The sequence below is a fragment of the Numenius arquata genome, chromosome 12, assembly GCF_964106895.1.
Source record: "Numenius arquata chromosome 12, bNumArq3.hap1.1, whole genome shotgun sequence".
NCBI lineage: Eukaryota > Metazoa > Chordata > Aves > Charadriiformes > Scolopacidae > Numenius > Numenius arquata.
This window is the reverse complement of record NC_133587.1, coordinates 33,687,929-33,711,163: the sequence shown is the minus strand read 5'-3', so window position 1 is coordinate 33,711,163 and position 23,235 is coordinate 33,687,929. Positions and strand designations below refer to the sequence as shown.

General features: G+C 39.0%; 1 protein-coding gene across 1 annotated transcript in view; it reads left to right on the top strand.

Moving 5' to 3' along the window:
• Nucleotides 1-11,738: 11,738 nt before the first annotated feature.
• WDR37 (WD repeat domain 37) overlaps nucleotides 11,739-23,235 on the top strand; it is a 36,915-nt gene continuing 25,418 nt past the window's right edge. Inside the window, exons 1-4 of the mRNA XM_074157170.1 lie at nucleotides 11,739-11,916; nucleotides 16,522-16,618; nucleotides 18,944-19,039; nucleotides 19,208-19,272. Coding sequence (XP_074013271.1) covers nucleotides 11,779-11,916; nucleotides 16,522-16,618; nucleotides 18,944-19,039; nucleotides 19,208-19,272 — 396 coding nt within the window. The 5' untranslated portion in view covers nucleotides 11,739-11,778. The remainder of the gene's footprint in view (nucleotides 11,917-16,521; nucleotides 16,619-18,943; nucleotides 19,040-19,207; nucleotides 19,273-23,235) is intronic.

Below are 23,235 nucleotides of genomic sequence, written 5' to 3'. Positions count from 1 at the left end.
TAAGATGTATGCTAAATATATAAGTAGGATGTTGTATTCACATTTAGTTTTGCTACCTCAAGTATGATGGAAAGGGTGTTATGATGGATGGCTTCCAAATGTTTTTGTACAGCATAAGGTGATGATTAATGATAAAGGAAACCGCTTTTATAGGAAAGCGTTATTAGGTGGTTTCCTATATGAAAGAAGAAATAACCCTTGAGTGCTTTTCTCCTCTAGATCTTTCTTTCTTTGTTTCTTTCTTAGCTCTGGACAGGAGGCTCTGCCTTTTCCTGGTCCTTTTACACATTTGGAAAATCTTCATTTGGGAGATTCAACTATTAATCTGCTCTGTTGCTGGTTTCCTAAGCCTTGTATCTTGTCTTCTCAAGTCCAACCAGAGGCACAGAAGTAGGTCTGGAAGGTTTTGTCCAGGACAACCTAACTTTTGCCACTCTACTGCAGTGCCTATTAAAAAGCTTCTTAGCTGTTGATAAGATGCTAACTAGTACTGACCCCTGTTTTCCTAGGCTCCTGTCTTGCTATTTATGTCTCTTGTTTTAAAACAACAAGTTTGTGAAATGCAGGTGCAGTTTTTTGTTCTGTACTCGCTCCTATACAATACACAGTGCCTGCTACTCTTGTAGTGCCATTACAAAACCAAACCAGCGACAGGGCTGGAGTGAAAACAGGCCACGTGCCATTCCTTTCCTATGAAAAAGCAACTGCATCCATACAAGGCCTGTTAATTTTCAGGTCAGAGTCACCCCATATCAAGTAAAAGGTTGTTTAAGCGCCTGTCTTTTCTTCTTGCAGTATTTTGCATTTCTTTCTCAGGGAAAAAACGGTCATCTCTGTATTGCCCCCTGCTGCTAGAGAGTGAGCTGCTCCAGAGGATAAGAAAATCACCAAGTGTTTTCCCAGTGAAATCTCAAATGTGGATTCTTGTGCTCTGGCTGGATATTTTTTTTTGTTCATACTTATAGCTAAAACTGTTACGGTATAGTTTTTTTTCAGTACTTAATTATACTAGGATGAAGTAATTTTGGTAGGAATAATGAGGCTTAAACAAATGTTTAGTTAGGAACCAAGCAGCTGAGGACTGGAGCTGTGACTTGGCTAAGGTGGTTGAGATAACTGCAGCTGCACCAACTATAAAGAGAATTCAAAGCATCAAACAGCGGCATTTGGCCAGGCTGTGTTCAGGCAACTCCGTTTTACCTCTTGTCTGTCTTCTTTTGCCTGTTCTGTCCCCTGCTTTCCCTGTCCTTAAAGCCATTTAGCTACTCACTCATTTTGCTCCCTTTTTCCTTTTGGTGGATTTGAAGAAGGAAACAGGCTAAAATTATGGGAAGTTCTCAACCAGTTAGGCTGGTTACCTTGTAGAATGACTTTCAGTGATTGAAAAGATGCAAGTTAATTGGTAAAATACACTATTTTTGACTCTGTTAATGCAGCTGCAATTAAGACATGACTGCACAGAAGGATGTAGAAAGGAAAAAGAAGACAAAAGAGAAGAGCAGGCATACTTGTAGCTTGGAAGCACATGAAAAGAAAATGTAATATTTTCAGCCCTCACTCTGAGGCACATATTCTTCTGGCCTTTTCACAGACCTCTTCTGAGGCAGCCAGATAATCTGCAGGAAAAGAGAAAATAATTAGGCAAAGGCCTCTTTTGACTTTCACAATCTGCTACAACGAGTAAGAATTTTAGGTGAAGGTTTCTTCTAAGTGTTAATCAGCAAAGGAATTAATCGCATTTCAATTATGTGTTGTAAGCTTCAAAGCGAACAGCCTACTTGCAGAATGTAGTGGTTGGCTTTGATTCACTGTTTCTGTCGTAGCCTCTGCAGATGCAGTAGAAAAACTCCAGATCCGGTATTTTCCAGCCATTCTGTATTAAAAAATAAGGAATCCCAGTGGTGTTCCAGCAAAGTTTCGTCTCCCTTGTCAGTCCGCAGCGGTGCGCTTGGGCAATAGTTAGGATGAAACGCAACTCAGCTTGTTGAATATCAGCATTACATTAAGGCCCGGGGGAGGCAGGGTTGACAGCCGACCGTGGAAGCGCGGGGAGGTGGTCGTGCCGCCATTTGCCCCCGTTCCTGGCAGTCTGGCGGGGCCCGCTGCCGCCACGGCGATCTTCTCTAGGCGGTGGGTCCGTGTTCCGTTACCACACCTCGGGCCAAATGCAGCACAAGGGGCCGGTGACATTTCCCAGCCTCCGCGCGGGGGGGGGGAGGCCCGGCTGGCGGCCGGTCGCCATGGCGGCCAGCGGGGGCCGCTTCCGCCCGCCGCCGGATGTCGCCGGGAGGGCTCCTCACCACAGAGGCGCGTCGCTGCCGGAGCGCGGCGCCGGTCTCGTTGCCGCCGCCGTTGCCCCTCCCGCCCTTTTCCTCCTCCTCTTTCCCCTCGCCGTTCTCGGCCCTGCCCCTTCCCGCCCGCCGCCCCGGCTGTGGCTGACAGGTGAGTGCGGGGGCCCGCGGCGCCCCGCTCCCCTCAGCGGGGTGCAGACCCTCCGCCATCTTCCCGCCCGGTGAGACCCCCGGCCGCCGCCGACGGCAGTGGCTCCCCCGAGGGGCTGCGGGCGCGGTGCGACGCGGGGGGAGCCGTGGGGCCGGGCAGGGCCGGGTCCGGGTCGGGGGTCGCGGAGGAAGCGCGGGTGGCGGGCGCGGTGCCGCCGCCTGGCCGGGCCCGCGGCGTGCGGCGGGGCTCCCGCCTCGGCACCCCCTGCCAGCCTGTCCTATTCCCGCTGGTTTCCGCGTGAAATGACTTGCACATTCTTTCTTAGAAACCGAAATAACCGAAAACAAGCCCATCTTCCTTTTCTCCTATGTGTTGTGTGTGTGTGTTCGTTTTTTTTTTTATTTTTCATGGGGTTTTTTTTAAACACGTCCAGCCCAGGGCTGTAGGGATGGCTCCAGGTCTGCAGGCAGTGAAGCCGAGGGTGCCCGTGAGGAGAGTCTGCTCACTAACTTTGTTTATGTGCGGCTGCATGTCCTCAGGACGAGCCAAGCGTAGCAGGTTGAGTTCAGGTCCCCTGACACGCATACAAATGGAATAAAAATGAAACCCCCGAATTCCCTGAAGCGGGGCACAACTGCATAAGGAAGAAAGTGCTGTTTGTGGTGGGACGGGGTAGATCTGGCCTTTGGCAGCTGGGGGATCATAGAATTGTCTGGGGTGGAAGGGACCTTTCAGATCATTGAGTCCAAAAGATGTCATCTCGAGTCATCGAGATGACTTGGAACCCTCTGAGATGGGTAATAGTTGTCTGTAAAGAGCCATTTGCAGTATTTCTGCCTTTTCCTGAGCCGAAAACAAATTCGAGAGAAGAATTAATATGCTTAATGTAATCAGAGGTTGAGCAGATGTTAGGCTCTAGTTGTAAAGGGAAATTAAATAAAAGGATTGTGCTTAGGCAAAGACAAGGAAAACTTTTTCAAATTGAGCCTTGAGCCGTTGTTCAAGGACATCTTGGTGTTTGCGAGAAAAGAGAAACTTCTATGTGTGTTTTTATCCCTCTTGTTAAATCTTCCAGCTTGTCGAAGTTTGTCTCATTATAGCGTTTTAAAGTATGCTTTCTGTAACAGGAATTCATGGAAGATTTAAGTAAAGAACTGGTGGAACAGCTTCTTTGAAGTGATTCAGTGTCATTGAGTGCACCTTGAAATTATACAAACAGCTATTGTTCAGGCACCCATTTTGCAGTATCACAGCAGTATCTTTCTTCTTAACCAAATTTCTAAAACTGTTTTCCAAGCAAGCCAGCTGTTGGAGTTTCTTACGTGATATTTTTGAAAGCGAGCTGGTAACCTCAAGAATCCTCAAGTATGTTTTCTAATGAGGAGTTTACATTAGATAAGATCTTGTGTGTGTGTCAACCTTAACGTGTCTTGTTGTAATAACTTCAAATGTAGCTTTGTGTATTGTGGACTGGGCAATTATTTTAAGACAAGATGCCTGCACCGAACATTAGAATTTAAGGCAGAGGCCACTATAGTGTGGGTTTGGGTTTCTTTAAATGACAGTTTTTTATGTGTACATTTGTTCCTAAACTAGGTTTATCATGTTAAATCTAAAGGTATCTCTTTGAGACTGTCTAATTTACATGTGCCCTTCCACTATCTTTCTTTTAAGTTTAGGACTTTAAAATTTTAAAGGATGCGGTTTCTTGTATGGACTGGAATGCTTGAGAGTGTTGGTACAGTCATGGCAGAAATATTGTGAGTGTGGTGAGAGTGTCTTAAAAGAAGAGCTTAGTTCTACAAAATCCAGAAATTGCAAGCCAGAACTAGTATGTGTCGAGTAAGGAGAAGTTAAGCACTATTGCGTTTTATACGTTTGAGATGAGATGAGATCGGGATTGGGAGATGGAGCTAAATTTTTAAGTCTTGGAGCTAAGACTAGTAGCTTGTCTTGCAAGGTGAAGGCCAGGATGAGAGGCTTGTTCGGAGGTCACCGCTTCAGACCTCTGCGGGGAGTTTGTTAGTACTCTATGCGTGACCACCAAGGAACGGACGGGAATTGGGACGATCTCTTTAAAAACCAGAGTGATTTGTTATTTTCTTAAGCAATCCTTGAGTAATACCCACTGACTATTTTGAGGATGTCTCTAGTGTTTCAAGATGGAAGGAGTGGGTACTTGCAGTGCTGTTCCACGTACCGTTGCAAGATTTGGTAGTTCTCTGTGGTAGGCCATATGAGGAAATGCTTTAAGAATGTGCTGTGCAAAGGTTATTTACTGGTGCTTCAGAAAAGCTTGCTAAATGTATTATAGCTGGTGTCAAAGTTACTTGCTTTTGTTATATCTTAAGCAGTAAAAGATTCTAATTTACTAGCTAGTAATATATTCTTAAATTAAGAGAAATAACATTAAGGGTCACTCTGCTTGCATGACAGCATAATAGCAATTTATGTAGTTTATCAGTAATAAGTACCTAAATATTTTAGAGACTGGCTCAGTAGGGTTGTGGCCTCTGACTGTGGTGCAGTGCTTCCTTAAACAAATACCTGGTTAAACCGCCTTTACTCTTGAACTTCCTTAGGATTCCTCACCCTCAGGTCTTGTATTTGCATACCTGTGCATACACGCAGACTGTTTTTAAGCCGTTAGGGATTAGCTAATACAGGAACGGGAGCTAAAATGTCTGTGAAACAGCTAAGGAAGTAGAGTACCCTTCAAACATATTTTAGGATACAACAGTAGTAAGTAATTTAGGAGCACCTGATGCTGTCTGTTGAACTCTTCAATTAAGTCAGCTAATTAATACCTGTTAATAAAACAAGGTATGATGTATACTTATAGGTAACTAACTAGTATTAAATGTAAGAATTTATTGTACCCTGTGCCATAGTGAGCACACTCAGCAAGCACAGGTGGCACGGGTTGTATGCTTTCAGGACATCAGCAATTTCACTTAACAGGTCTTGGTCTGATGATTATGAGTGGACTCATGCAGGTTTCTTTTATATTCTAAATAAATAAAAAAAAATAATCCAAGTTTGGTAATTATCATTGTTTAATATTAAAATAACTCTGTATGGTTGAGATACCGTTTCTTGCTTTAGTAGACAGTTTGGCAGGCTGGGTCTGCCCTGCATTTTGGTGTGATTGCAGCATTTGCTGACATAGTTGAATTAGCAAGATCAAAGCTTGCTAGCAGGAAAACTGGGCTGGCTTACACTTGGATGTTCACATTAGAAGCTTGCTCAGGCTACGTACTTACTAATGTGTTAAAGCTTTTATCATTGATTTCCAGCTGTATAACATACTTAAAATTCATTGGTGCAGCTTCTTTCCCGTGCTTTCTATCTAAAGGAGGCTGTCACCTTTTCAGCAGTGGATGCTGTCCCCTTTTACATTTCGTGGAACACCAGTTTTGTTTGAAAGTATGCTGCACTAAATTTAGAAAAAAAAATTGATGTTGTAATGCTTGAGTGGATTTCATAAGGTTTGAGCACACTTATCAGTGGTTCTGGCATCATCTGTGATGATCTGGAATGGTTTTGTTTCCTAAATATTTATCTGCAGCAAAGCAACTAGTCTTACAAAGAAGTCTGTTTAGCCTGATTTTTCTCAGGTGTGCTCTATTCTTGGCGCTTGCATTGAATTAATGGCACTTGAATGTACAGCATCCTTGAAACAAATTGTTCACTGAAGACCTCAAAATGGAAGTTTTACTCTTTTAAATTTGATTCCTTTGCATATTAATAAAGATGGTAGTGGCGTACATTGATACTTAAATTCCCCTAACTCATGAGTAATACTGTCAAACTGAGTTACATGTAATTAAGAACTTAATAACTGTAATCATTCTCTTCTCTTTCCCCTTTCCCTCCCTGCTTTCTGGAAAAAAAAAAAAAAACAAACACCAAAACATGTTAATTGGCATCTTTGTATCTTAAGGTTTTAATGTTGCACAGGACAATAATTACTACTGTAAAAAGCCTTTGTTTCTTATGTAGCATACCCTGAAATTTTGTCCTAAACCATGTTTGAAAATGAGGGACCTGAGACTGTTGAAGAGATTTAAGAGCACACACAAATACAGTAAAATTATTTCTATGTTTTTTTTGACACGATACTTTAAATAGTAAGTATTACTATTGCTAAACTCTAAACGAAATGGAGCAGGGAGATGTTGGGTAAGAGGTGTTGCTGAAACTTCCCCATGCTTTCCCTTTACAGACTTGTGCGTTGCCTTGAATGAACAAAAAAGGCAATGCAATACTGTAGCCATTCTGTCTGTGCTCTGACACTTCTTTAAAACAGATTTTCTCCCTGGCTTCAGCTGTGTGCATACCCCAGGAGTTCTTTCCTTTCAGCAGTCTGCTTGTTCTGTATTCAAGAGTAGAAGAAGTAGGCAAGTAGAGTTAGTTGGCTGCTGCAGTAAATTTTGAAGTCTGGTAAGAGCGGTGCGTGCACTGCTGTTTGGTGCCATTTCTCTGCTGTAACTGAATAAAACAGTACTTGGTTACACATCTGCTCTTTACTGTTACTCTGATGAAATATTTCCTGTGACTGAATACACAGTAACATCTGTTACAGAAAGGTAGGTGGCAGGACTTTAAATTAACACACTGTAAAATATGCTGTGAGTTTAATTAAACAGCATAACTGAAATACCGAAGTATCTTTGCATTCAGAAAGCAGTAATCACCTGTGGTCTAGATGTTTTCTAGGACACCAGTTTCTCTCCCCTACTTCTGCTGATAGACTTTGTCAGAAATTCATTTGGTACCGTTCTCTTGAGGCTTTCACAGATCATTATGTGAAGAACACTATGCAAACGTAGCATTTTCCAAAATGATTGAGCAGAATAGCTTAATATTTCTCATAAGCTCACTTTTTAGTAATACTGTACTTGCGAACTGACACCCTTAATTAATATAGTTTAGTAATACAACACTATTCCCCCGTTTCTGTTTGTTTTGGTTTTTTTTTTACTATTTTTTGTCTTGGAAAGTACAGCTTTTTTTACTCTTGCTGATTTTTAGCTTTTGTGAATTCAGCTTCATTTGGCTTAAGAAACAAGTCCCATACTTTGTAGTGATTTTTCACCCTACTTGTAGAATTATTAAGTAGAAGGAAAGTGAATTTATCTTTTCAGAACCCATTTGTAACGCTCAAAAGTTATGATTAACTACATCTGACTAAAATACGTAATAGGTCGATTTGAAGCCTTTTTTTCTTACTTCATGTGACTGGGATTGGGTGCTTAGCCTTGACCTGTGTTGATGTTTTCCCTCGCCCCCCTTTTCCTGTCGTCTGGTGTGTTCTAACTACAAAAGTTTCAAAAATGTGAAAGACTGACTGGTTTGTATACTACTGTTTCACTAATCAATATTTAATATGGTTTTCATAGGATATGTAACATGACACTGATATTCTGGACAGGTAATTTTCATTGTTTGAAAACCTTACATAATAAGGGGAATCAGGTAACTGCTAGAAATGAGCACCTTATTTATTTATTTTTTTTTTTAGCATCATATTGCCAAGGATCTGTTTTGTGAAATCTAGTCTTGAAAAACCTATAGCTTTTTACTGTTGCGATTAGCATCAAAATAGTTCCAAAATTGTCAAAGTGAAGTCAATATTTAAAGGGACACTGTCAACGTTTTTAAACTGAATTTACGTCCTGGTCCTCAAAACTTTAAATTATTGCTCCCTTACTGAAAGTTTGTAAGGCTACTTGGTGGAATTCAGAACGATGTTGGAGGCAGTGAAGCTAGTCCCCTTCGTCTTCTCCACCCTGTCCTCCGTGTGCACATGGCTGCTTGTTGCCTCTTTGGTGTCGGCTTTGCTGTGGCTGCACGCACCCTCTGCGGGGCCTGGGGACCAGCCTGGGGACGAGCGTGCATGCTTCCTCTCTCCAGAGCGGCGCATGAGTGACCTGGGCACGCTGGGGCATGGGGAGAGCGCGATTTTTGGCACGGACGCTGGCTGCGGGTGAAGTGCTGCTACCAAATAGATATAATATTTTTCTTACCTAATCTTCTCTGTTTGCTTACGAGCTGTGAAAGTAGAAACCTCTTCTGTGTAGTTAGTGTGAGAATTTCACTGTGTAAAAATGTAATCTCGTGCATTTGACTGTGTCCCTTTAAATTCTACATGCTAGAACATACAGCTGCCAAATCTGTACATACTGATGCTGAGTGGTGCAGTTGATTCGCTGGAGGGACAGGATGCCATCCAGAGGGACCTTTACAGGCTTGAGGGGTGGGCCCAGGTGAACTTCATGAAGTTCAACAAGGCCAAGTGCAAGATCCTGCACCTTGGGTTGGGGCAATCCACAATATCAATAGAGACTGGAGGATGAATGGATTGAGAGCAGCCCTGCTGAAGACTTGGGGGTACTGGTGGATGAAAAATCAGACATGAGGCAGCAATGTGTGCTCAGCCCAGAAGGCCAGTCGTAACCAGTGGTACAAGAAAGACATGGGCGTGTTAGAGCAAGTTCAGAGGAGGGCCACGAAAATCATCAGAGGGATGGAACAGCTCTCCTGTGAAGAAAGGCTGAGAGAGTTGGGGTTGTTCAGCCTGGAGGAGTCTCTGGGGAGACTTTATTGTGGCCTTTTAGTACTTAAAGGAGGGTTATAAGAAAGATGGAGAGAGCCTTTTGACCAGGGCCTGTAGTGACAGGACAAGGGGTAATGGTTTTAAACTAAAAGAGGGTAGATTTAGATTGGACATAGGGAAGACGTTATTTACAGTGAGGGTGATGAGGCACTGCAACAGGTTGCCCAGAGAGGTGGTAGGTGCCCCCATCCCTGGAAACATTCAAGGTCAGGCTGGATGGGGCTCTGAGCAACCTGATCTAGTTGAAGATGTCTCTGCTTGTTGCGGGGGAGGGGGATGGGGGACAGGACGACAGGACTAGATGGCCTTTAAAGGTTCCTTCCAACCCAAACCAGAAAAGGGTATTTATTGGTAAAGTCCTCTAAAATAAAGTAGGTTGGCAGTAGAGGGCAAATGGAAATTAACATAGTTGAAACAATGCCTGGTAAGGCATAAACCATATTAACATCTCTGTGTATAATTACAATTTAGGAGCCATATCTGACAGGAATTAGAAATTAGATATTTTTGTTTTTTCACAGCTGAAGTGAAACTGGTGATTTATGTGATTATATTTAACTGCGTATGTAAAGATATAAAACCGTTTAACACATCTGTGTGTGTGAACACAGAGTTTGGTACTTCGGGCCTTAAAAAGTAATCCCGAACGCTGCAGAACTGTCAAACTGAAAGCCATTGAAAGAGTGGTTCCCAAGGGAGACAGGAAGGAGGTTGGAAGAGAGAATATACATGTGTTTGGGACCTCATCATGTTTTGAAAAGAAACAGAAATGTGATGAGCACTGAAAACCTGTTCCTAATTCTTGACCATATGTCCAAGAACCGGAAGGTACTTAGTGAAGCCCAGAAAATTGGCAGTAACTTGTTTATGGGATGGGCTTCTTTGAATTCTCAGTCTTGTCTTTCTACAGCAGAGGAATCTAGCCACAGTGAAAAAAGAAATCTAGTCAAATAAGAAACTGCCCAATGGTAGTTCTTTCTCTTCTTTCTTCTTTAATTTGTGAATATAGCTAATTAGTTACTACTGATTAATCACACATAAAAAGCTCTGATGGGATTAGGTGCAGGCGAGGACTGTGCAGAGTCCAGAGGAAATGAAAAAAAATCATTTCAGTGCAGTACACGATACTGGCGCAACCTGAATTTTATTTTAGATTCACTGTTGAATTGATGTCAGGTTACTGGAACTCGGGTGTTCCAAAAGCTAAAAATTAAAATACCGAGTTTTCTAATGAGAAAATTTGAGGATGGATGGGCATCAAAACCTTAACTAAAGCTGGTCTAATTCTGATATATAAATATATATCTTTATATATTTAAATTTTTGTGATACAAAAACCAAAACAAATTTAAAGCTGTTTTTATTCATAGTGCATACTGTGTTTTTAGTAAGGTATGCTTCTCCTTGGCTTTATGATATGTTAAAAAGCTGAAAATACCATGTCAAAACCACCAAACTGGTTAATGCCTTGTCTTGTTAATAGCGATGGTGCTCATTCCTAGCTTGAGATCTAGTGTGTTGGCGGATCTTAAATTGGAAGTGGCCCTGGGTTTGGTTTAAATTTTCTCTGATCGGCTTATATAAAAGGAAGCTCAGTTGCCTTGTTAGCTTTGCCAACTCTGCTCTCCTATTTCTCTGCAGACTATTGCAGCTCTTTTAAGTTGTAACTATTGTTTCAGAAATCATTTATGCTGGAGAATGAATTTTTATTTTGTTCTCAATGTTCATGATCGAAAAATTTTGAGTAATCAATCCCAAAACATTGAAATGTTTAATAACCGGTACCCCATGAAACTAAAAATGATTTCTGTTGAATATCAGATTTAAATTAAAAAAAAAAAATCCAGTAATTAATTGTCTGTAAAAATAAGATTTTGACAGTAAAGAACATATTCTCCACCTTTATGCAAGAAATGAAACATAATTTGGTTTTTCTTAAATAGGGGAAAGCAGTAGATTATGCATGGTAATATTAATTGGTGATACTGTCAGGTGTTTTTAGGGATATCAAAATGCATATTTGGCTTTAAGAAGCTGGCAAAAATTAGCAGCCACAACAACAGCCTGGTACATCAGGTTCAATTTCACTCTTTTCATGGGCACTTTTAAGAAAGTGAAAACGTGAGCTGTCAAAAATGGTGGAAAGTAGTTTTCAGAACTTCTGTTATTAAAATTAATTTCTACTTATTGTGTAAACAAGCACATCTATCAAATTTTGTGTACTAACATTTGAAGTTGCATAATACATTTTTAACCTGACAGTGTCCCTAAATTATCATGTCTGTTTGCTTTCATTTTCCAGCTGGGTTTTAATTTTGCATGCGTTTCAGTGAAATAGAGTATGCATAATAGTTGTTTCCTGGAAGCATTTTGGGGCTGTCTCTGCTAGTGTTCTCCAAAATGAGCAAGGTAGTGGAATTTATTTTTCTTTTGTGGAGGTTTGTTAGCTAATGAATAAATAATGCAGAAATGTTTCTACTTTATGTACATATATGCATATGTGGTTTTCAACTTAATGTTGTTTGAAGAATAGCTGTAAGTAATAGGGAACCCTTCTTTTTAATGACAACCCAAACAACTCCAATTTAGTAGAAATAAATATTTCTATTTTGAGAAAAAAAAATTTAAACTGGTTATTTTGGCAAAGTGGTTTGTAATGTGTGATGCTTGTGCTTAGTTTATCATAGGAGCCTCTGTGAAGTTGTTTTTTTGAAGTAATGCCAATAGAAAGTGGAAGTTGTGCATCTGCTCGCCAAGCAAAGCAGAAACGCAAATCGCACAGTCTTTCAATCCGAAGAACCAACAGTTCTGAGCAAGAACGGGCAGGACTGCAGAGAGACATGTTGGAGGGGCAGGTAAGATAATATGCTGCTGCTTGGGTAACTTCCTTAACTTATGTTTTCAGTGCAAAGAAATTAAATCAATTTAAGTAATGAAAGACATCCAGTAGAGCTGCAGGAACAGCAGACTTTCTAGCTTTTAAAGGCTGACTGTCTTTGGAGGCTATTGACGTGGATGTTCAGTGTTACGGTTTGTAATCGGACCTGTGGAACTTTATACTGGCTTTGTGTGTTGTTGCATGAATGATAAAACCATGAAGAAATACGAAGAAACAGCCTCTTTATTTCACTGCACCGCTTCCCTCTCTCTCTCCCCCCCGCTCTTAAAGTTGAAGATTGATTCTTGATTTCATAAGTTTGAATTTGGAATAGTAGTAACACAGGAATATGAATAAACCAAAATATTTGTTGCTATGACTGATAGGGAAGGTATTAGTGGAAATGCTGTTCTCTGTTCCTTTCCATAAAGTAAACCAATATTGCCCTCTTGACAGGCGGGAGCTAACTTAAATTTTTGTTTGTGGTTTTGTTGTTTGTTTGTTTGTTTTAATTTGGCTCAAATGAAGGTATGATTTTCTGTATATTAAACTTAAGGGAAAGAACAACAGCCACAAACTTTGGTAATTTTCTTAATCGTGTCAGTCTGTGTAGTGGGCGCAGTCCGGAGCCACGTGGAGTGTTTCACCCAACAATACTGAGATTAACTGTTGGTCAGGGCCCTATCGGAAGTGTTTGAAGCAGCGCTGCCAAAGATAAGCAAATAGCAGTTTGAAAACTACTTACTGTCAAATTGACTATGTAATCTTAATGCCGGCCTGGCAAAGATGATGCAAAACTTGATTTTTATCAGAGAGGTGTTTTGAAATACTGATGGTGTTTGGCTACAAGAAACCTCATTTTTTGAACTCTGCAGATACTCTGGAAGGAAAACCTTGTGTTTTCTCAGTGTTGTGACAGATTTTTTTTGTTGTTGTTGTTTTTGTGGGTTTTTTTTTTTGTTTGTTTTACTTGAATCTATTATTCAGTTTATTGCAGTGTTAGTTTTCTGGGAACTAACAGAGCACAACTTGTTCCCTTTAGCTATCTAGAAGTCAGAAACTGTATGTACTTGGATAGAAAACTCTGAATTTGGGCTATTACAGCCTTACTTCAGGAAAGCAGTGAAGGGCAGCTGAGAGGTCAAGGCATGCTGTCACTTCTGTGTAGTAAATTAAAATTTTAAGCTGTTCTAGTATTTCTTATCAAGCTCTATAATTGTATTATGCTGTAATACGTAAATGTTTTAAATGTTGTATGTATCATCTTATTTAATTTGGTTGACCTTTAACCTTGAACAGCCAGTAGCAGATTCTAATGAGTAGAGAGTATTAATGCCACTTCACAGCAGAACTGTAAACCGCATCAGATCTGGAAAAGTACTTTTGCAGATAAATAGATAACATTATTACATGGTATTTTAGTAAGCTAATTTAAATAATGCCAACTTTAAAGAAAGAAAAGGAAGTTGGTGTGTTTTACTTTAGGACAGGTTTAGATTTGCTTATGTTTTCAGGCTCTGAGAAGGGGATTGAAAACCTTTCCTACATCTCTGTTTCTGTTTTTAAAGTTGTAGGTTAACTTAGTGTTATGGTTTGAGAGAACCCATAACAATCTATTGTCGTTAGACAATTATTCTATCACCCGATGACCCCTCCCCACCCGGAAAGGGGAATCGGGGAACACAAAGAAACACAAGGGTTGAAGTATAAATAGATTTAATAGACTAAGACTAAATAATTAACAATAATACTAAAGAACCAGTATTAATCCCGATACTGATATAAGATATACAGAAATTATACTCAGCCATCTATATCAGCAGGAAGCTGTACACTCCCAGCAGTGGATACCAAGTATCGGACACTGCGAGTGCAGTGGCTTCAGGAGGAAGGGAAGGCCTCAGGGCTCCGGCACCAGGGCAAGGAGTTGTCCGGACTGCCGCCATCAGGGAGAGAGCCCGCTACGCAGCAAACTTCTCTAATTTATATTGGATGTGACGTTCATGGTATGAAATGCTCCTGTTGGCCAGCCTGGGTCAAATGCCCAGGCCTTGTTCCTCCTTGTCCCTGCCCCTGGCAAGGCTCGAAAACACTAACCTTGAATCCCACAGAGCCTGGCTGGCTATAAAATAAATATTTTCACAAATTCAGACACTAGAGTCTTCTAAAAGTGTAATTTTCCCAGCATTAGAAGAAAAGTTAGTCCTGTGTCTCTCAACCCGGGACACTTAGTTTCTTTCATAACCTTACTGTATGGAATTATTGGATGTTGAATTGGAAATAATTCTTCTAACTGAAGTGTTTCTCTTAATAGTGTTTCATTTGTATAGTATTCTTGTTTAATCAATGTTGTTTCAAGTTGGTTTTAATTGGGATGTGTTTCACATTCTGGTTGACTGTGAATGCGTGAACAAAAGTACTGTCTCAAGGGAGAGGCAGATGAAGATGCAGAAAGGAATATCCTAGGGGGACATAAGGAACATAGGACCACTTCTTTCAGCACAGTGCCATGGCTTAAAGTAGCTGTGAAGCTCCTACTTACTGTGAACTATACACAAAGCAAATGTGCTCTGTGTCCTGGCTGTTTAGTGGCTTCTCTTGCTTGTCTCTTTAAAATTGATGTTCAGAAATAACTTACAAAATCGGGATCATGATAGGCTTTTCTGATTGTTTCTGAAGACAATCATCTTGACTGTATGAACCAAGATGTGAATGAGAATAAATTCTGGTTGTTTAGATGCTGACTTGGTGGAAGGCTCATGCTGCCCTCTGATGGCTAATATGCGCTCTCTTCATCCTAATTCAGTTAGTTTATAGGAATGGAACCAAGTTTGGGTTTCCTGGAACATTTTAAAATAAAACAAGCTAGAATAATCCTTAAACTTGCATTGAGTAATGAAGTTCACTCTAATTCTCAATTTGGGTGGTGTCCTGTGCTGTTGTTACCACTCCCATGGGACTTTGTACTTCCATTCTGGAAATGCTCCTTCTGTACTTATAGACCTGAAATAGAGGTTTGTGCTGTGGCAGAAGCTGACTCAATTTTCTTTTTTTGCTCATAGCTGATGATTTCAAGATCTTGAAATTACATACTTTTGCTTTGTTTATAAAAAACAGATGTTGCTGATGGGCACATGCCCTGTATAATTGATAGATGAACATTGATATACTGGTAATATGGTATACATGTTACCATATTAATTTCACTTCAAAATTTGGTAACTTGTTTCCTTGCATATATATTTCTCAGATTTTGAATACAGCTGCATTATTTATGGGTTTGTCCAGTAATAAGATGTTTTCTTACTGTAGTCTTAAGTGACAGGTTAGATATACTCCAAAGGAGTACTTGAGCTTTTTCATCGTTAGGGTAAGGCTCAGTTAAGTGGAAACTTCTCTTAAAAAAAGGTTTATAGCTGGATACCTAGATAAATAATAAATGCAGTAAGCCAACTTAAATATTGTGGTCCACCAGCAACTGCTTTAGTAGAATTTATTCAGGTAGTGCGCAAGGGCAGTTCTTCCTTTGATCCATGCTTGTAGTGAATTAATTGATTATAGTTATTAGACTAATGACAGTATTTTCTCCCTTCTAATTTGCCATTTTTTAGTAGCATGCTGTGCTTTGAGAACCTAATACAAACATCGTAAAACAATGTACTGCAGTCAGTTGTCTTCTGCTTTACTCACTGTCTGCTCAACAGTGTTTGATAACAGATCAATTGACTGAGAACCTTGACTCCCAACAGAAATCAGTACTTGCTTGTTTTGGATATGGTATGCATTTGTTAGCGGAAAATATGCTGCTGGTCTCTGTTTTATCAGCAGATGAATAAAATTCAAATAACTTGCCAACAGAAACTTGTGGTCAAACTGTGTATTGAGCTCAGATCATATGAATCCTGTGTTAGTGGTTTTATTACATACTTGGTACTGTGCCTTAGAATTGCTATGTTGGTTGTACTGAAGAAAAAAAAATCAGCCCTCTTCCATGAATTTGTTTCAAAAAACTTTCTGTGAAGAGGAGATGCCAGAATAATATCTGGGGAGGGAAGGATTAGAAATTGCCGTTTCCTTCACACTTAGTTATAGTTAGTGGCAAAAGTAGGTAAACGTTAAAAATATGCGTAAAAGCTTAATTTGTCTCAAGCTTTGGTAATAAGGTACTTTGTGATGACATCTTCCTGACCTAATGCATAGTCAACTCTGAATTACTTTCTCATCCAAAGGTATTCTTTAGTTTTGAACTGGAAGCATCTTGACATTGTATTATACATTTTCCCCTCTTTTTTCTTTAATGAGTTGTACGTGTATCTCGGTTTTATAATTTTTCTCTAGTAAAATAAAAAAAACCAAACCAACCCACCAGTGATTTGAATTCTGTCCCTTGAAAGAGTATGTAAAATGAATAATTTTATGACGCACAGAGCTTATTGTTTTGTGTTCTACGCTATCTGTGGTTTTGGTTTCCCTCCTTGCTGGGAGATGGAGAGAACTGTTAAAATCAGTTTAAGATTGAAGAGTAACTACATTTCTTTACATATGTAAAGAAAAATATAAACCCTGATCTTTTGCCTCCTAGGATTCTAAACTACCATCTTCTGTCCGGAATACACTCCTTGAACTTTTTGGGCAAATAGAGCGGGAGTTTGAAAACCTATATATTGAAAATTTGGAATGTGAGTATCTATTTTTTTTTTTCCAGCAACATAAGAATTGTTTGGATTTAGGATATAGTAGTGCTAATTGAGATGCTTACCTTGGATAGTGCACTTCGTGTAGCTTTTCTGTGAGGAGTTTTAAGAAATGTTTTGAACTTGTAGTCAAAGATGGGGTTTGTATCTTTTCAGAAAAATCACTTTCTTATCTCTTTGACACAAGTAGTGAGAACTGATGTGTGTCATCCTCCTTGACTCTCTGGCAAAGAAAGTGAAGTGGCTGTCTCCTTGTCACTGTAGGCTCTGGTATATGCCGTGTTAGTCTGGCAGTAACTCCGGTCAGCCATTGAAGTTTGTGGCTTTGCTGTATATCTACAGGCTTAATTTTAATGGTGTAATATTACTAAATAAAATTGAGAAAGTGTCTTACTTGAAAAACGTGGTGTTCCTGGATCATAATTCTTAGTACATTGCATAACCAGCACCTGCAACTGCTCATGAATTTTGAAGTAGAGCACTCGGATAAAAATTCCAGGTGTTATCTATGCAGAATGTTATTTGTTTAATGACAATGCAGTCATATGGTAATAACGCAAGTGATCCAGGGGTGGTGTAAGAGGATCCATGGTAAGTAACACAGGCAGCCGTACGGTAAAGCCCCTGCTCAATTTTCCTTGCTGGATTTTGGAAGCTGCGTTGTGTGGCTTTGCTTCTGAGTTGTGGAGTTTTTCTGGTTTGCCTCCAAGTAAGATTTTCTTTTTCCACACCTAATCTGTTCCCACAGTTAAACGAAACACTCACAAAAAAAGCATTCTTGTGTGTTTCTTGAAAATGTGCTGGCTTTTTAGTCTTTTAAAACCTTGAGATTGTGTTTGTTAAAGGCTATCATCAACACTGCACATTTTTTAGTGACACTTTTCACAACTGAGTTTTCAGCCTTTTGCTGAGAAGTTCGCTGGTAGCAAGAAAAGTAGGGATTGTCCCCTGCTGCATCACTTCAACAATGTTTGTCAGAAAACAATTGGTAAATTTGTTTGTACCTTCCAGAGTATGATTGTTTTCCTTCCATTCCATGTCTGTTTCCTCTGCATCTTCTTTCTTCACCTCACAGTTCTAGTTTGCTCCTTTCAAGCAGTTCTTTTATCTGCCTGGCTTGTTTGTTTCAGTCACCTGTTGCTACAAGCCTGTCTCTGTACTTCTTTCATTTTGTCTTTGTTTTGTAAAAGTTTAGGTGTATGTGACTGGAAACACGGAAAGAATCTTGCTTTGCGCATTTCAAGCACTTGGATGTGGTATGCAAGTGTAAACTGACTTCTCCAGTGCTTAGAACTTGAGACTTCCTTGAATTTCTCAGAAATGTCAAGAAGTATACTCCTAATGGGTCACGTTCTCCCAGATTTCAAAGCCTGGGAGTGAATGGCTTCTTTAAGAAAAAGTCCTAAGAACTTGTGGAAAGACAGGCCTAGGTTTATTATCAAGAACAGCCCAAAACTGCTTGGTTAAAGCCTCTCAATAGGATTTCACTTGAGGAGAACACTTGAAGAATATCAGATTTTCCCCAGATTTTGGGGAAAAACTATAATGTTCTTTATAAAATGAAGTTGACCAACTTTTAACCAGCCCAGCCACTGGAAATCACTTGGAAGTACCTAATTTATATTAGCTATGCCATCACTCTGTCTTGTGTTGAAATGGCTCTGGTGAGAGTTATGAATAATTTATAGAAAAGCATATTCTTGTTACAAACACGTGCTTTGTCTGATGTGCAATGAAAATGTTTTGATCATATCTAATGTTTCTAAAACACTTGCATGTAAAATATATATCATTCTACATTTTTAATGTATTTCAAAGTATAAAAAGACCCACACATGCTGCACTACTTTTCTTACTGAAACTCTAGCAGTAGACAGGTATTCAGGGGAGAGTACTATTTCGTGATTAATAAAATCTTTGTCAAGAAATTACATGCTAATTTTGTGGCTAAAATATTTATGATACTGCAAATTTTCTGTCTTCCGTTGGATTTAATTCAGTATAGGTGTACCATGTATTTCACAGAAGCTATTTGTTAGTTACATTTATTAGTAAAAGTAACAGTAATTAGAAGCCACTAATACTTTCCTTGGAATCTGGGTCAAGGTTGGTCACTGGAAAATTCACTATGAGTCTTGATTTATGTCTTGATGAGACCTGCTTTTATAAAATCACTGATGATGTCCTTTCCTGTCCTTAGCATAAAATAGATTGATTACTTACCATAACAATTCTTAAACAGTATGTTAATAATGATATTGCTAATGATACTAAATATTTTGTGTTAATGTGAATTTTTGTTATTGTTAGTACGTAGAGAGATTGATACACTTAATGAGCGTTTAGCAGCTGAAGGACAGACAATTGATGGAGCTGAACTGAGCAAAGGACAACTGAAAACAAAAGGTAAGAGAACCACAAAGAATCCTGAACTAGTATTTTTGAATTTGCTATTTTTATACTTAGCCAGCCAAAACTTAGAATCTTATTGAAAGACATTAATACCAGTTACTTATACAAATAAGCTAATACTGTATTTGAAATCTCTTCCTTTGAATTTATTTGTCTCAACAGCCAGTCATAGTACCAGTCAGCTTTCTCAGAAATTAAAGACGACTTACAAGGCATCTACTAGCAAGGTATGATACAAATTAAACCTCTACTCATCAGTGTGTACTCGTGAGACTAACGTGGCTGTCTTTAAGTTGTAAATTGTGGTTACTTTAGACTGAGTAGCGCTGTTCTTTAAGTAAATCTGCCTCATGAGGAACAGTATCTTTATCCTGGATTCATTAATTAGCCATTACTTCAACCACACTATATGACATTTTTACAGTAATTGCTTATCTTTTTTAAAGAATGAATGTTGGAGAGGAGAGCATGTGTGCACACCTGTGTATGTGAAATCACTCTTCTGTAAAGAGAACTAAAAAAATTACTCAGTTTCATGGGGGAAATAGAGAACCTAGTGAATTTCTGAGTAAAGATTTGGGTATTGCAGTTGAAATGGGGATTTAAGTAGGCATCTATACACATACTATTATAGTTTGGGGTTGGTTTTAATACTTTTTATTTTTCAGCTATGAGACCAGAACAGTTTGTTTCCTTTATGTTGCAAGCCGTGCAAATTAGTAGCTGGAGATCTTTTTTGCCTGGTATCTTAGCACAGTTACCCTTTCCGATGCTTTTTCATTTTGCACATCTGCATCTGTCTGGTATTTTCGTTTTTCTCTTTCTCTCCTCTTTTTCACTTTTCTTAGAGAGTTTAACTGCTGCTCTTTTTGCCCCTATCTCAGGGTGATACATCATTAAGGTTAAGTGAAATGTGAGGAAACCACAGTGGGATCTGGTACATAAACCAACTATATAAGAAGCTCCATGCTGACCTGTATTGCAGGCTCATGTGTGGTTATAGAGCGACTGTAGGTGCCTTGGAAATACCATCTGTTAAGGAGTCTGATAGTTTGAGAGTAAAAATAAGAGTAGTGTGGTGAAATACATGCAAGTTACTGTGCTTTATTCGGCCTCCTTTTTATTTTATTGTTTTTCAGACTTTCTTTGTCATTCTTGCCAATAAAATGCATAGAGGTGCCTTTCCTTTTTCTTAAGAGTTAATGACTTACAAATTCTTCAAGGAGGCTATTTAAATAGGGACAACATGATACCAATAGGGGCAATCTGGTATTAGTGCACCTACTACATAGTTATGAATTAGTACTTTCTCTAGTGTAGTGTTGGGGTTTTTGAGGTTTTTCTTGTTTGGTGGTGTTGGTGGTGTTGTGTGGGGTGGTTTTTTTTGTTGGTTTTTTTTTTTGTGTGGTTTTTTTGTTTGTTTGTTGTGTGGGTTTTTTTTTTTTTTTTAAGGCTGGTGGTAAATGCTTGTCTTCTTTCACTTGCTTGCAATGTAGCACTCATATTCTTTCCCGGGCAAGGCAGGCGGACCTCGCAACTTCAGCGTGGGAAGCTGGGAAGTATGGGGTGGAGACTCCTGGGTAACTGCTTTGCTTCATGGTGTTCTGATATGCATGCACAGCAAAGTAGTCATGAGTAGTGGAACATGAAGAATTTAATACCTTATTATAGACATTGTACATATGTAGTATATCAATTGATAATCAACAGATGTTTGAATGTGCTGATTATTTCTTTCCACAACTCTGAATCAGAATTTCCTGGAGGGTAGAGAGGAGATATGATGGAAATTATGAAGTTCAGAGCACCTCTCTCCAGTGTGTTCTTTGAAACCTTTCTGCAAGTCATGGGAGTGGCTTTATTTCAACTGCTTCTTCCTTCCTACACGGAAGAGTCGAAGCTGCAACCTTTTGTCTCTTGACGCACAAAGAGACTCTAGCCAAAAGTCAGGAAAGACTATAACTAAGTTTCTGACAAACTAATCTATCCTGACTGGATGCGGTTAGAATTACCTAATACACTGTCTGGGAAAATGATATTTGAAGAGTTTTAAGAGTTTAACAGCTTTGAAATTCTTATGTCTGTATTTTTTATGAGCATTGAATGAACAATGCTGTTCACCAAAAATAGGTTGTGTTTCAAACTCAGTGGGGTAGTGGATCACAACTTTTCTCTTCAGCCCATCCTTTATATTGTTGTATGCCCAATTTAAAAACTTGTCAGAAGTCTTTTTTTTTTTTTTTTTTTTTTAAAATCTTTCTCCCTGTGAGTAATTAGAAGAGACTTAAGTTTTACAAAGCAATTGTTCTGTGTAATTGTACACAATTAGATTTTTCTGATTGCCAACCAATAAAGACTGTAGGTTTGTTCTGAAAAGAGCTTTCAATATTTGCTTGTTCTAATGAGAAAGCTGATCCTTGAGTGCTTTAATATTGGTAAAACATGCTAAGACTCAAGCTGTTTATTTTCTTGGGAAAAGTGCTGAGGTAAACATGCTTAATTTGAGTCCTTCATAGAAAATTCCCGTACCTGGATAGTTTTTGTCCCTTAGTTGAGTTACGAGTCTGAATATTAAGTCGGCAAAACTTGTATGAGAAAAGGATGTTTTTAGCAGCAGATAGAGTAGATTTAGTGCTTGGTAATCTAAAAATAATTTTTTGTATATGTTAACGGACAAGATCCTGTAATTTAACTGCAGTTGTTTGTAGATGCAGGAATTGCTGTGTGAAATTCATGTTTTGATGTTAGCAAGATGTTATTGCTGATGTTAACAGTCTCTGGCTGTAACAGTTGTTAAGACATCAGGAAAACATTAACAGTTTATGCAGAATCCTAAAATAAACTGAAATTGTATAACTTGCTTCATCATAAACTAACTTCCAGGATCTCTGATTTTTTTGGATCAGGAAAAGGACTCTTAAAGGAAGACATTTCTTCACCCAGCAGTTGAAAGGAATAAAACTTTTTGGAAGACATAATTTTTGACCTTACTGCTTAATGTTGCTCCACAAGAAATTGCATTCATCAGTCGTAGTGTAATGCTGCTGGGCTGGTCCTGAGTTGACCAAGTTTTCTTTCTTACTTCTAATGTGTCCTGTCCGCTTAAGAGAAATTTTTACAGGGTGTTTCAATTTTTTGCCATGCAGTTGTTTCCATTTGTATTCAGTTTTCAATTGTTTACATGGTAAACAGTTGTTTTCATGGTGTTTCAGTTTGCAATTTTCTATTGTTTACATGGCTAACAATTGTTTTGTTATTAACAAATTTCTGTATAGAAGGAAATTCATGAAAATATATGGACAGACAAAGCAGAAATCGACTCAAGATATGATTGCCCACTTATTTATGTTTGTATATGATAATCTGGGATCTGCTGAAGTTATTTTTAAAAACCTTCAGAGGTACAGAGGCCTTTTTTTAGCAATTTGTATGTTATTTAAGTATTTCCTTTCCTTTCTTGGAAAATTGCTTCTCAATGGTTAAGGAGCCAGGAAGTAATCCAGGCAATATGTAGTTTATCCAATTACTGGTACGTGAAGTGAGGGACAGCAAAATAGAAAGAAAGAAGAAGAAGAAAAAGATGTGTAGAAAAAGTGTGCTTTAAATATCTAGGTCTGGATATTTGGTGTTAGATGGTGTTCTTGAACTCTTACCTTCCTTGTGTTCATTCAAGAGCACTAATACTCCAAAAAGAGTTTTACAGCCTTGCTGTGAAATGATCAAGGAAGCAACTGTCCAGCAGTTTTGGAAAATCTTTGCTTTTTGATGAGTAGGAGATTTGACTGAACATTAGAAGGACAGAAAGCAAGCATACTTCCAGTGTGGGATTGAGAGCTGAAAAACTTCAAGTTTGGAATTTGAGCTGGGCACTATATTAGTCCTTAACTGTTTACTTAATTCTGCTGTTCCACTTCTCATACAAGGCTCCCTTTAGTTTAAGGGCTATATTCAATGTGAAAGTTGCATCTGTAGGATCGTATTCAAAGCCTATGAAACTCTGCAATATGGTTGAACTAATAATCTTTACCATTAACCCGTTTTCTTTTCAATGCACCCTTAATGATTGTTCCTTCTTCTGCTGTGAAAATGAAATGCATATTAGCTGTTAATTTGGAATTCAAGTAGGACATTTTCATTTCATCATTGGAAAGATGACATGCTCAGGATTTGGAATGCTCTTGCAGATACTC